General features: G+C 39.6%; 1 protein-coding gene across 5 annotated transcripts in view; it reads left to right on the top strand.

The window, feature by feature from the left end:
- Nucleotides 1–12,601, top strand: part of SHOC1 (shortage in chiasmata 1) — a 549,593-nt gene that overhangs the window by 260,234 nt on the left and 276,758 nt on the right. For 4 of the 5 annotated variants that reach the window (XM_077251003.1, XM_077251020.1, XM_077251029.1 and 1 more), the window contains exon 13: nucleotides 9,482–9,955. In XM_077251003.1, the coding sequence (XP_077107118.1) occupies nucleotides 9,482–9,955 (474 nt within the window). The remainder of the gene's footprint in view (nucleotides 1–9,481; nucleotides 9,956–12,601) is intronic. The other variant, XM_077251012.1, reaches the window with a different exon arrangement.

Raw genomic sequence — 12,601 nt, 5'->3', positions numbered from 1 at the left:
CTAAATATAAAATAGTGGGGGCCTGAAGAACGGTCAGATCACCTCTTTTAGGCCCTTCACCTGTTTTCGATGTCTGAAGTAGTTAAAAGAAGTTACAAAAAACAGAATATATGCCTAGCAAGTGGTATTGACTTTTCCGTGTATATGTTGATTCTTTCTTATTTTTAACACTTTTTTTCAGGCAGGTTCCAAGCGCAATTTGCCTGAAAAAGATGCCAAATGTGCATATTTTAAAGGAGCATTTTATCAGATTTTATAGGGAATGGCAAAAGCAAACATTGTGTAAAGCTTTCATGGAATCTACATATTTTATAACAGTGAACACTAAGGATTGTTTGTGCATTGTGTTCATACTTCTGTTCTTGATACTGAGGAATGGTACAGAAGTGTACAATGTACGATTGTTGTATGGTACAAATAATCCTACACTTAAAGTGGTTTGATTGATTTTTATAAGTTAAGCTTTAACACCATATTATAAAAATAACACTTTTTAACCCTTTCTGGACCCTGCGAGTTTTTGTTTTTATGCTTTCGCTTTTTTCCTCCTGTTTTTTCCAAAACTGTAACTTTTTTATTTCTCCATGAGCATAACCATTTAAGGGTTGTTTGTGAGACCAGTTGTAGCTTTGAATGAGACCATTCATTTTAGCATATAATCTAGGCAATAACAGGAAAAAAATCCAACTAGGGTGAAATGGTTATTGTTTTATGGGGTCTTATTTTTAAGATGTTTAGTGTGGGGTAAAAGTGACCTGGCATTATTATTTTCCAGGTAAATACAATTAATGTGATGTCAAAATGCTAAGGTTTTTGTCATATTTTAGTGGTTAAAAATTCAGAATGGTTTAAAAAAAAGTTTGCATTGTCATTTTCTGAGACCCATATGATTTTTATCTTTACATTGATGGACCTGTATAAGGTCTTGTTTCTTTTGTGCTCTGAGTTGTAGCTTTGATAGAATTTTGGGTTACATACAACATTTTGATCACTTTGCATTGCATTTTTAGGGAAGTGTAGTGAATAAAAACAGCACTTCTGGCATTTCATTTTTTTTCATTTTTTGTCATTTGATGTACGATTTTAATAATTTTATATTGTGATAGATTTTTACATGCACAAAAATAGCAAATATGTTTATTTTAAAAAACTCTCTATTTTTCAGAGGGGAAAAAGAGGAGTGATTTAAGCTCTTCTCACCAAAGACAGTTTCACCTTCCTGACCATTCTAAATGTTTCAAATCTGACTTGTGTCACTTTGCGTGTGAAAATTTGCAAGGCATCCCAGTGATTATAACATGATTTTTTGTGACACATTGTACTTTTTATTAGTGTTCGGTTTATGTAACATTTGATAAAAATGTACAAAAATGTGCAACTTCTAATTCTTTTGCCTTTAAAACAAATCATAGAATCATAGAATGGTAGAGTTGGAAGGGACCTTCTGGGTCATCTGGTCCAACCCCCTGCTCAAAACAGGATTCACTAAATCATCCCAGACAGGTGTCTGTCCAGCCTCTGTTTGAAAACTTCCATGGAAGGAGAACTCGCCACCTCTCATGACAGCCTGTTCCACTCATTGATCACCTTAACTGTCAAAAAGTTTTTTCTAATATCTAATCTGTGTCTCCTCCCATTCAGTTTCATCCCATTGCTTCTAGTCTTTCCTTGTGCAAATGAGAATAAAGATGATCCTTCTACAATGTGATAGCCCTTGAGATATTTGTAGACATTTATTAAGTCTCCTCTCAGTCTTCTTTTTTGCAAGCTAAACATTCCCAAATTCTGTAACCGTTCCTCATAGGACATTGTTTGCAGACCGGTCACCATTCTCGTCGCTCTTCTCTGAACTTGCTCCAGTTTGTTGATGTCTTTTTTAAAATGTGGTGCCCAAAACTGGACACAGTATCCCAGATGAGGTCTAACTAAAGAGGGAGTAGAGGGCAATAATGACTTTGCGTGATCTAGACAGTATGCTTCTGTTAATACAACCCAGAATTGCATTTGCCATTTTTGCTGCTGCATCACACTGTTGACTCATGTTCAGTTTATGAATAGTCATACCACACAAAATAGGTCTTTTTTTAATTACTTTTAATTATAAGATGTTAGATTGCAGGGGCATATCTATGTGGCAGCTAGGGTGCATGTGCCTCTGTCTCGGACGGGAAAACTTAAGATACAGCAATACAGCAGCAGGGATGTAATGGTTGCAGAAGAGGCCGGACCCGTGGGAGAAGGGGGCCCTTGGGACGAAGAAGGTGCTTCCTCAACATATTTCTTATTTGCATCTCATGTTATGCAATTTTTTTTAAACTTTCAGAAAACTGTAATACAGAACACCGGTAATGTTGCTAGCATTATCTCCTGCAAAAAATTTACATCAGGCAGATCTGGCGATATTGTCTGTATTGTTGGTAATCTCAGTATTGCCTATAGAGTTGGTCTTGTTGGTACTGTTTGTTTTATTGATGTTATTGTTATTGCCTGTATAATACTGTCAATACTGTCAGTGTAGTCAGCATCATTTTGCCTTTTTTTTCAAAATCAGTGCAAAATAATATTGCGGTTAATCACAACACGGCTGCCATGTGTGAACATAACCAACCAACAATTGCAAAGCATGTTGCAGCTGCACCACAACCATGACATGATGGTTCTGCCAGACCTTCCCCTTAAGTTGTGTATAGCAGGGGGCACCAAACTGAATATTTTCCCTTTGTGCAGGAATATCTATATCCACATTGTTGAAGGGTTAAATATTTAGAAGCAATTTTTTCAATGAAATTTACAAAACCTGTATTTATAGGGACTATTTCACTTTTAAAATATCGTATTTTTCAGACTATAAGACACATCTAGGTTTTAGAGGCAGAAATTGGAAAAAATTGAAGCAAAAAATGTGGTCAATTCTGTACTTAATATCCCCTATCCTGGTATATATGGTCCCCTTATCCCCATCCTGATACATATGGCCCTATCCCTATCCTTGTTGGAATGGTCCCCCTCATCCCTATCCTGGCAGTAATGAACGCCCTCATCCCTATCCTAATATGCATGGCCCCTCATCCCTATCCTGGTATACATGGTCCCCTCATACCATCCTGGTATACATGACCCCCTCATCCCCATTCTGGTATACATGGCCCCCTCATCCCCATCCTGTGTGTATGACCCCCTTATCCCTATCCTGGCATGCATGGCCCCTTCATCCTCATCCTGGTATACATGGCCCCCTCATCCCCATCCTGGTATGCATGGCCCCCTCATTTCTATCCTGGTATGTATGGCTCCTCATCCATATCCTGGCATGCAGTGCCCCATCTCCATCCTGGTATGCATGGCCCCATCCTTATCCTTATATGATTGGCCCCCATCCCCATCCTGGTATGCAGGGACCCCATCTCTGTCCTGTTATGCATGGTCCCATCCTTATCCTGGTATGATTGGTCCCAGTCCCCATCCTGGTATGCATGGCCCCTATCAGAAAAACATAACAAAATCCATAAACCATTATACTTACCTTCCTGCACTCCCTCGCAGCTTCCTGTTCCGATGCCACCAGCTGCTTTATGCTTGTAAGCAGCACATGAGAGGGACATTGTGCGCTGCTTACAAGCCAAGGACAGTTGCCAGAATACTCACTGCTCCCCACGGCTTTCACCCATGCCACTACTAAAGGGAATGAATATTCACTGCATTCCACACTTATGGGAAGGGAACGCAGTGAATATTAATTGCCTTGAGTAACGGGCACACGCGAATGCCCGGCAGCTGCAAGAAGCCAGCTGCTGAGGCTAACATCATTGGCGCGTGGAAGGCAGTGAATATTAATTTCTCTTTAGCAGCGGGCACGTGAGTTAGCCACAGCCGCTGCTCCTGCCTCCTGTCACCCTCTGCTCTGTCGCTTCCCACCCCCACCTCCCTACGACAGCCAGAGCAGGTCCATCCAGACTATAAGACGCACGCCCCCATTTTCCTCCACATTTTTGGAGGAAAAAAGTGTGTCTTGTTGTCCAAAAAATACGGTACCTTTGAGGGGCCTAAGTATAAGAAAACCCTTAAACAAGACCCCATTTTAAAAACTGCACCCATTAACTCCTTCATCCCCAAATCTGTTTTCATTTTCCTGTCCATTCCAAATTTTACAATTCTGTCAAGAGTCATTTTATCAGGCAATATCTCTGGAACATTTCAACATATCCCAGTGAATCTGAAAATGTTTTTTCATGACTCAAATTTTCATATTTTGAATTTTTATGTCCTTAAACCAGATAGTTATACCACATAAAATAGATAATAAATATAATTTAACACATGGTTTTACATCAGCATCGACAAAACATGATTTTTTTTGTTAGAAGGATTAAAAATTTATTAGCAATTTTTCATTTTTCCAACAAAATTTACAAAACTACATTTTTAAGAACCACATCAAATTTGAAGTGACTTTGAGGTGCCTATGTGATAAAAAATACCCAAAAGTGACACTATTCTAAAAACTGCACCCCTCAAAGTGCTCAAAACCACATTGAAGGGGTTAATTAACCCTTCAGGTGCTTTACAGGAATAAAAACTATGTGGAAAGAAAAAAGGGACCATACAAATTGTTGGGCAATTTCTCCTGAGTACACTGATGGCGCATGGCAGAGTTTGGAAGGGAAGAACCGCAAATTGAATTCTGGAGCGCAAAATTGGCTGTAATAGATTGCGGAAGCCATGATGTACCTAAATAGTGGAAATATAAAAAAAAATTGACTGGAACTTCCAAACAGAAAAAGACAAAAGCTAAGAGAGTCACTCTATATATAACTAACAAACGCTATATGTACAATCAATATCTCAAATTGGAATTGCATTTCTAATGTAGAAAATAAGTTGAAAAATAAAGGTACTTAGCACATAAATTGGCCAATTCATTTGAGCCCAATAGCCCGCAACAAGGCATACTCCTTTATTGTGACCCTAAACCTAACATGATGCCTCCCCTGGGTTAAAAGCCTACAATTATATGGGCAGGTAGGATCATGCTCTATTTGCCCGGAAGAGGCATCATAAATCTGAAGATGACTGAAGAAACTTATCTAGAGGTATGATTAGCACCTTGAACCCACAGGTACTTCACAGAATTTTATAACGTTGAGCAGTGAAAATGAAAAAATACATTTTCCCAAAAATTGTTGCTTTAGCCACAAAATGTTCTTTTTCACAAGGGTAACAGGAGAAAATCGATGGCAAAATTTGGTGTGGAATTCTTCTGTTTGGGCACACGGCAGGGCTTTGAAGGGAAGAACCGCCAATTGAATTCTGTCTGGAACAGATTGTGGATGCCATTGTGGATGCCATGTCACAATTGAAGAGACCCTGACATGCCAAAACAACAGAAACCCCCACAAATGACCCCATTTTGGAAACTACACATGTTGAGGAATTAATCTAAGGGTGATATACAGTAGTGAGCATTTTTAACACTTAGGCGATATACAAAAATGTTATGCACATTAGGCTGAGTAAATGGAAAGTTTTATATTTTTCCGCTAAAATGTTTCTTTGGCCCCAAGTTTTACATTTTTTATAAATGCTAATAGGAAAAATGGACATCAAAGTTTCTTGGGCAATTTCTCATGGGCAATACCCTACATGTAATCGGGAACTACTTTTCAGGCACAGTGGGAAAACTCAGAAGGGAAGTAGCGCCATACTGTTGTGCAGATTTTGCTGTTATGTTTTCCAGGTGCTATAACCCACTGGAAGAGCCCCTGAAGTGCCAAAACAGCAGAACCCCACCTCCTCCTTATGTGACCACATTTTGGAAATTACACCACTGTATGCATTTATGTACAGGTGAAGTGACATTGACTCCATGGGTGTTTTCCACAAACAAGCAGCAGTAGATGTTGCTGAATGAAAATGGCAAATCTGCCATTTTAATGCCGTCACATTGTAGTGCCCATATATTGTAGTGCTCCTACATGCCCAGCTCAAACATTAGGACGCTAAATATGGTTTTGCCATACTGTGGGGCTCAGAAGGCAGGGGGGCATTGGATTCTGGAGTGCAGAATTTGCTGGATTTCTTTGAGGGGTGAGGAGCTATAGTGCTTTTCTAGAGTCTTTGTAATCTCTGAGTGACATGTTTCAGATGAAAACCCTTAAGGATCCATTCACTATAATGATGCAGCAGAGTTACTCTGGACTCTGTCTGGTCTCTCTTTAGCAATGTCCTTTTTTACCCAGAAGTGCACAAAACTGTGGCTAACCGCACTTTTGTGTACGCTTAAAAAGATGGACGCTGCTGGATAATAGGCCAGACGTCTTTATCTGCCTCATTATAGGGAATCTTCCACCGGAGGTTCCATCTGAATCACGTATTTCAGAGATTTACACGTAAACCCCGGTGTAAGTGTTCAGCGCAGAACGCAGGATGAATGTGCGCCGAGCTTTACTGCGATCTTTCAGAGGCAGAATGAACAAATCAGAAGCAGGTCAAGAATCTGTTATATTTATTTTATACTCCGCTCCTCATGCAGTATAAGTGATTAGACAGATTTATTCATAGGGGTGGTGCGATTACAGCAATATCAGATTTATATATTTTTTTTTGCTATTACACACACACTACAAGCTAAAAAAAAAAACTTTTTTTGCAAAAAAAATATTTTGCATAGCCATATTTTGAGAGCTATAATTTTTCTATATTTTTGCCATAGCGTCATGTGAAGGCTTGTTTCTTGCAGGAAGAGTTTCCAGTTTTTTGCAACCATTTTTGGACATATAACATTTTTTAATTGCTTTCTATTCCGATTTCTGCGAGGCAGAATGAACAAAACCCAGCAATTCAGGAACTGTTGTTTGGGTTTTACTTTTAATGCCGTTTACTGTTTGGTAAAATTGATAAGGCAGCTTTATTGTTCAGGTAAGTATAATTACAGCAATATCACAATTATATAATTTTTTATGTTTTGCCGCTTTTACACAATAAAAACTATTTTAAAAATATACTAATTTATTGGTATAATAATAATGTCAAACATGTGGACACTAACTGTGGTTTAAACACCACATACAGTATGTGTTAGTAGAGATGACGACATTTAGATTTGGGAATGCAGAGTTTCCTGGATTTTTTTTCAAAGGTAGCCATGTCATTTGGCCAGAGTCTTTGTGCTTCGAGTAACATAGCATCAGTCGGATTATGTATTCAGGTGTCATAATGTACCATACTGTAGTTGGACCCTTCAAGCTTATCAACTGGGCATTACATAAATTTGTTTGTGGAACCAGCGGTAAGGCCATTTCTCCAAGGTGTCCTGGATTTTCAACATGACAACGCCAGGCCACATTCTGCTCGTGCTGCTGTGTCTTTCTTCATGCATATCACATCATTGGTCAGAAATTGCAAAGGGATCTTCCAGTAGTGAATCCTGACGATTTGCATGCCCAAGTACATTCAGCATGGCAGAACATTCTGCACACAACCATTGAGAATATCATTGAAACTATACTCGATATTGTATAAGTAAAGATCATTTCTAAATTTTGTTTATTTTTTTTAAACTTTTTTTCAATCACTTGAATGTCATTAACATGTCTATCGGTCTTTTGATTTCCATAATTACAATACTTTTCCTTCTTGGTGTTGAAATTTTATTGTAGAGAGGTATAGGTGTGTATATATATATATATATATATATATATATATATATATATATATATATATATATATATATATATATATATATATATATATATACACACACACACATATACATATATACAGTGGGGAAAGAAGTATTTAGTCAGCGACCAAGTTCTCCCACTTAAAAAGATGATTGAGGCCTGTAATTGACATCAAAGGTGGACCACAACTATGAGAGTCAAGATGAGGAAACAAATCCAGAAAATCACCTTGTCTGATTTGGCAAGACTTATTTTTCATATTATGGTGGAAAATTAGTATTTGGTCACCTAAAAACATGCAAGATTTCTTTCTCTCACAGACCTGTAACTTCTTTTTTAAGAGGCTCCTCTGTCCTCCACTCATTACCTGTATTAATGGCATCTGTTTGAACTTGTTATCAGTATAAAAGACACCTGTCCACAACCTCAAATAGTCACACTCCAAACTCCACTATGGTGAAGACCAAAGAGCTGTCGAAGAACACCAGAAACAAAATTGTAGCCTTCAGCATGCTGGGAAGACTGAATCTGCAATAGGCAAACAGCTTGGTGTGATAAAATCAACTGCGGGAACAATAATAAGAAAATGGAAGACATACAAGACCACTGATAATCTCCCTCTATCTGTGGCTTCACGCAAGATCTCACCCCGTGGGGTCAAAATGATCACAAAAACGGTGAGCAAAAATCCCATAACCACACAGGGGACCTAGTGAATGACCTACATAGAGCTGGGACCACTGTAACAAAGGCTACCATCATTAACACACTACGCCTCCAGGTACCCAGATCCTGCAGTGCCAGACATGTCCCCCTGCTTAAGCCAGTACATGTCAGGGCCCGCCTGAAGTTTGCTAGAGAGCATTTGGATTATCCAGAAGAGTACTGGGAGAATGTCATATGGTCTGATGAAACCAAAGTACTGTTGAATTGTTTGGTAGAAACAAAACTCATCATGTTTGGAGGAGACAGAATGCTGAGTTGCATCCAAAGAACACCATACCTACTGTGAAGCATGGGACTGGCAACATCATGCTTTGGGGCTGTTTCTCTACAAAGGGACCAGGACGACTGATCCATGTACGTGAAAGAATGAATGGGGCCATGTATCATGAGATTTTGAGTGCAAACCTCCTTCCTTCAGCAAGGGCATTGAAGATGAAGCGTGGATGGGTCTTTCAGCATAATAATGATCCGAAGCACACCGCCAGGGCAACAAAGGAGTGGCTTCGTAAGAAGCATATGAAGGTCCTGAAGTGGCCTAGCCAGTCTCCAGATCTCAACCCCATAGAAAACCTTTGGAGGTAGTTAAAAATGGACCAACATACCACCAACAGTGTGTGCCAACCTTGTGAAGACTTACAAAAAACATTTGACCACTGTCATTGCCAGCAAAGGATATATAACAAAATTTTGAGATGAACTTTTGTTAATGAACAAATACTTATTTTCCACCATAATTTGAAAAATAAATCTTGACAAATCAGACAAGGTGATTTTCTGGATTCGTTTTCTCATTTTGACTCTCATAGTTGTGGTCTACCTAAGATGTCAATTACAGACCTCTCTCATCTTTTTAAGTGGGAGAACTTGCACAAGTGGTCGCTGACTAAATCCTTTTTTTCCCCACTGTATTTACTTTGAAAATTGGGGACATGTTCAATGCTTATTTCACTCGCTGTATATGTATATATTCACACACAGCATATAATATTATTTAACAAATGCAACATATGAAAAATCAGTTTGCTAACAATGAGTTAGGAAATCACCCTTAGTCTGTTTTCTTTCATTTGTTTCAGGAAATTTTGAGGAGAAGGTTTCACTAATAAATCAGAAGACAAACGTTCATAAATGCAAAATACAGACCTCTTGCAATAATTCCTCTCTGTCTGTGATAGCACCCCTGGCTTCACAGAGCAATGAGATCCCTGAGGATACTTCTAACAATACAGATATGAATACAGAAAATATAAAAGTACTTAGATGTGGAGAAAAAACAGATCAACCCAAAATATTTTGTCATTTACTTAAGAATGTTAAACAGTATGCATCACCAACCAAAGAAAGAGTATCAGTTACTAATGTGAGCCAAGCTAGCAAAAGTCAAGAGCAATCCTGTCGGCTGTACCAGAGTCTTAGTGGAGGTCTGAATGTACATGATACCCAAGTAAAAGACGATTGTGATCTACTTTCCGGTTTTATTGCTCTTAGAACCAAACAATCATTAGGCCGCAGTGAATGCAAACGTGAAGAGAATGTTTTATCCCAAGGTAGTGAGTATTTATTTTACTTCTCTTGCATGTCAGGTAAAGGCGTTAAAGGGGAATCACCATCTTCATCTATGTTGACATCACATTCTTTGCTTATATTTCGGCCTCATCAGACATTCATGATTTGTATCATACATAAAAACACAGACCATTGTTCATCAGTAGAGTTGAGCGACTTTTACTTTTTTAGGATCGAGTCGGGTTTTGCGAAGTCGGGTCGGGTGGAATCAGCCGATTATTGCGAAAAGTCGGGGATCCGACTGAAACACGAAACCCAATGCAAGTCAATGGGGAAGCAAAGTCGGCAGTGAGTGTAGGACAGGAAAACACCTACAGTGCCAATTTTAATGCCAAAAACACCCATTCTTGTTACTTAAGCTTGTCAATCTTAATTTACCTTATAATAATAGTTAGGCATTGAAAATTGGGGGTCATTTGGCTAAAGTGGTGGGGGGGTTAGGGCTGGCTCAAGTTTTTCGTGGGCCCAGGAAACACGGACTACGTCACGGCGGTGGAGCAGGGAGAGGTAAGTATTTCAACTTTGCAAGTGCTGTGATCCTGAGCAAGCAGGGGGGGCACACTCATTCGCATTGGCACTGGCACAGGGCCCCTCAAAGTACGGCGGTGTGTTTGATGGCGGGGGCGCCTCCCACCGGCAGAGACACTTTTGCATACTATGAGGGGCCCTGTGCCGGTGACATCGCCAACGAGTATGCCCCCCCCACCTGATGGAGGAACCTGCACTTTCATCTGCACCTTCCTCTTTGTCCCCGTGTAAGGTGGTATAGTATGCGGGAAGGGGAACCTGACTTTCAGCAGGGTCAGATTCTGGCTGTGTAGAGTGCAAGGGGAATGTAGTGGTCTGGGTCAATGTACCAGCAGACTCATCTAGCACTGGCTGGGCAATGGGCATGATGAGGAGGAAACACAGATATAGGTCCAAATAATAAAGTGGGCTAAATGCAGTTCAAAATTGGTAACAGGACTAATCAGGTGGCATTGCTTTGTTCAGTGGAGGACAACTGTAATGAGAGGCTGACACAGTGAGTAGGCCCAAATAAGTAACTAGGCTAAATACAGTTCAAAATTGGTAACAGGACTAACCAGGCGGAATTGCTTTGTTCAGTGGAGGACAACTGTAATGAGTGGCAGACACAGTTAGTATGCCCAAATAATAAAGTGGGCCAAATGAAGTTCAAAATTGGTAACAGGCGGTACTGCTTTGTTCAGTGGAGGAGAAAAGCAACGAGCGGCAGACACCATTAGTAGTCCCAACCAAACTAGTAGGCCAAATGCATTTTCATATTCAAAATACAGGCCGAAAGCCTAAAGATTGAAGCTCAGCTTTGTTCAGTTGAGGAGAAAAGCAAGGAGCGGCAGACATCGTTAGTAGGGCCCAACCAAACTAGTAGGCCAAATGCATTTTCATATTCTAAATATAGGCCGAAAGCCTGAAGATTGAAGCTTAGCTTTGTTCAGTGGAGAACACCAAGGAGCGGCAGACACCGTTATTAGGCCCAACCAAACAAGTAGGCCAAATGCAGTTTAATATCTGATATATGCTGGAAATTGAAGCTCAGCTTTGTTCAGTGGAGGAGAAAAGCAAGCAGCGGCAGACACCGTTAGTAGGGCCCAACCAAACTAGCAGGCAAAATGCATTTTCATATTCTAACCCCTTCATGACCCAGCCTATTTTGGCCTTAATGACCTTGCCGTTTTTTGCAATTCTGACCAGTGTCCCTTTATGAGGAAATAACTCAGGAACGCTTCAACGGATCCTAGCGATTCTGAGATTGTTTTTTCGTGACATATTGGGCTTCATGTTAGTGGTAAATTTAGGTCGATAATTTCTGAGTTTATTTGTGAAAAAAACGGAAATTTGGCAAAAATTTTGAAAATTTCGCAATATTCACATTTTGAATTTTTATTCTGTTAAACCAGAGAGTTATGTGACACAAAATAGTTAATAAATAACATTTCCCACATGTCTACTTTACATCAGCACAATTTTGGAAACAAATTTTTTTTTTGCTAGGAAGTTATAAGGGTTAAAATTTGACCAGTGATTTCTCATTTTTACAACAAAATTTACAAAACCATTTTTTTTAGGGACCACATCACATTTGAAGTCAGTTTGAGGGTTCTATATGGCTGAAAATACCCAAAAGTGACACCATTCTAAAAACTGCACCCCTCAAGGTGCTCAAAACCACATTCAAGAAGTTTATTAACCCTTCAGGTGTTTCACAGCAGCAGAAGCAACATGGAAGTAAAAAATGAACATTTAACTTTTTAGTCACAAAAATGATCTTTTAGCGAAATTTTTTTTATTTTCCCAAGGGTAAAAGGAGAAACTGGACAACGAACGTTGTTGTCCAATTTGTCCTGAGTACGCTGATACCTCATATGTGGGGGTAAACCACTGTTTGGGCGCACGGCAGGGCTCGGAAGGGAAGGAGCGCCATTTGACTTTTTCAATGAAAAATTGGCTCCAATCTTTAGCGGACACCATGTTGCGTTTAGAGAGCCCCCGTGTGCCTAAACATTGGAGCTCCCCCACAAGTGACCCCATTTTGGAAACTAGACCCCCCAAGGAACTTATCTAGAAGCATAGTGAGCACTTTAAACCCCCAGGTGCTTCACAAATTG

This window comes from Ranitomeya variabilis, chromosome 1 (assembly GCF_051348905.1).
Source record: "Ranitomeya variabilis isolate aRanVar5 chromosome 1, aRanVar5.hap1, whole genome shotgun sequence".
Classification (NCBI taxonomy): Eukaryota; Metazoa; Chordata; class Amphibia; order Anura; family Dendrobatidae; genus Ranitomeya; species Ranitomeya variabilis.
Note: the sequence above shows the minus strand (reverse complement) of the source record. Positions and strands in the feature narration are given on the sequence as shown.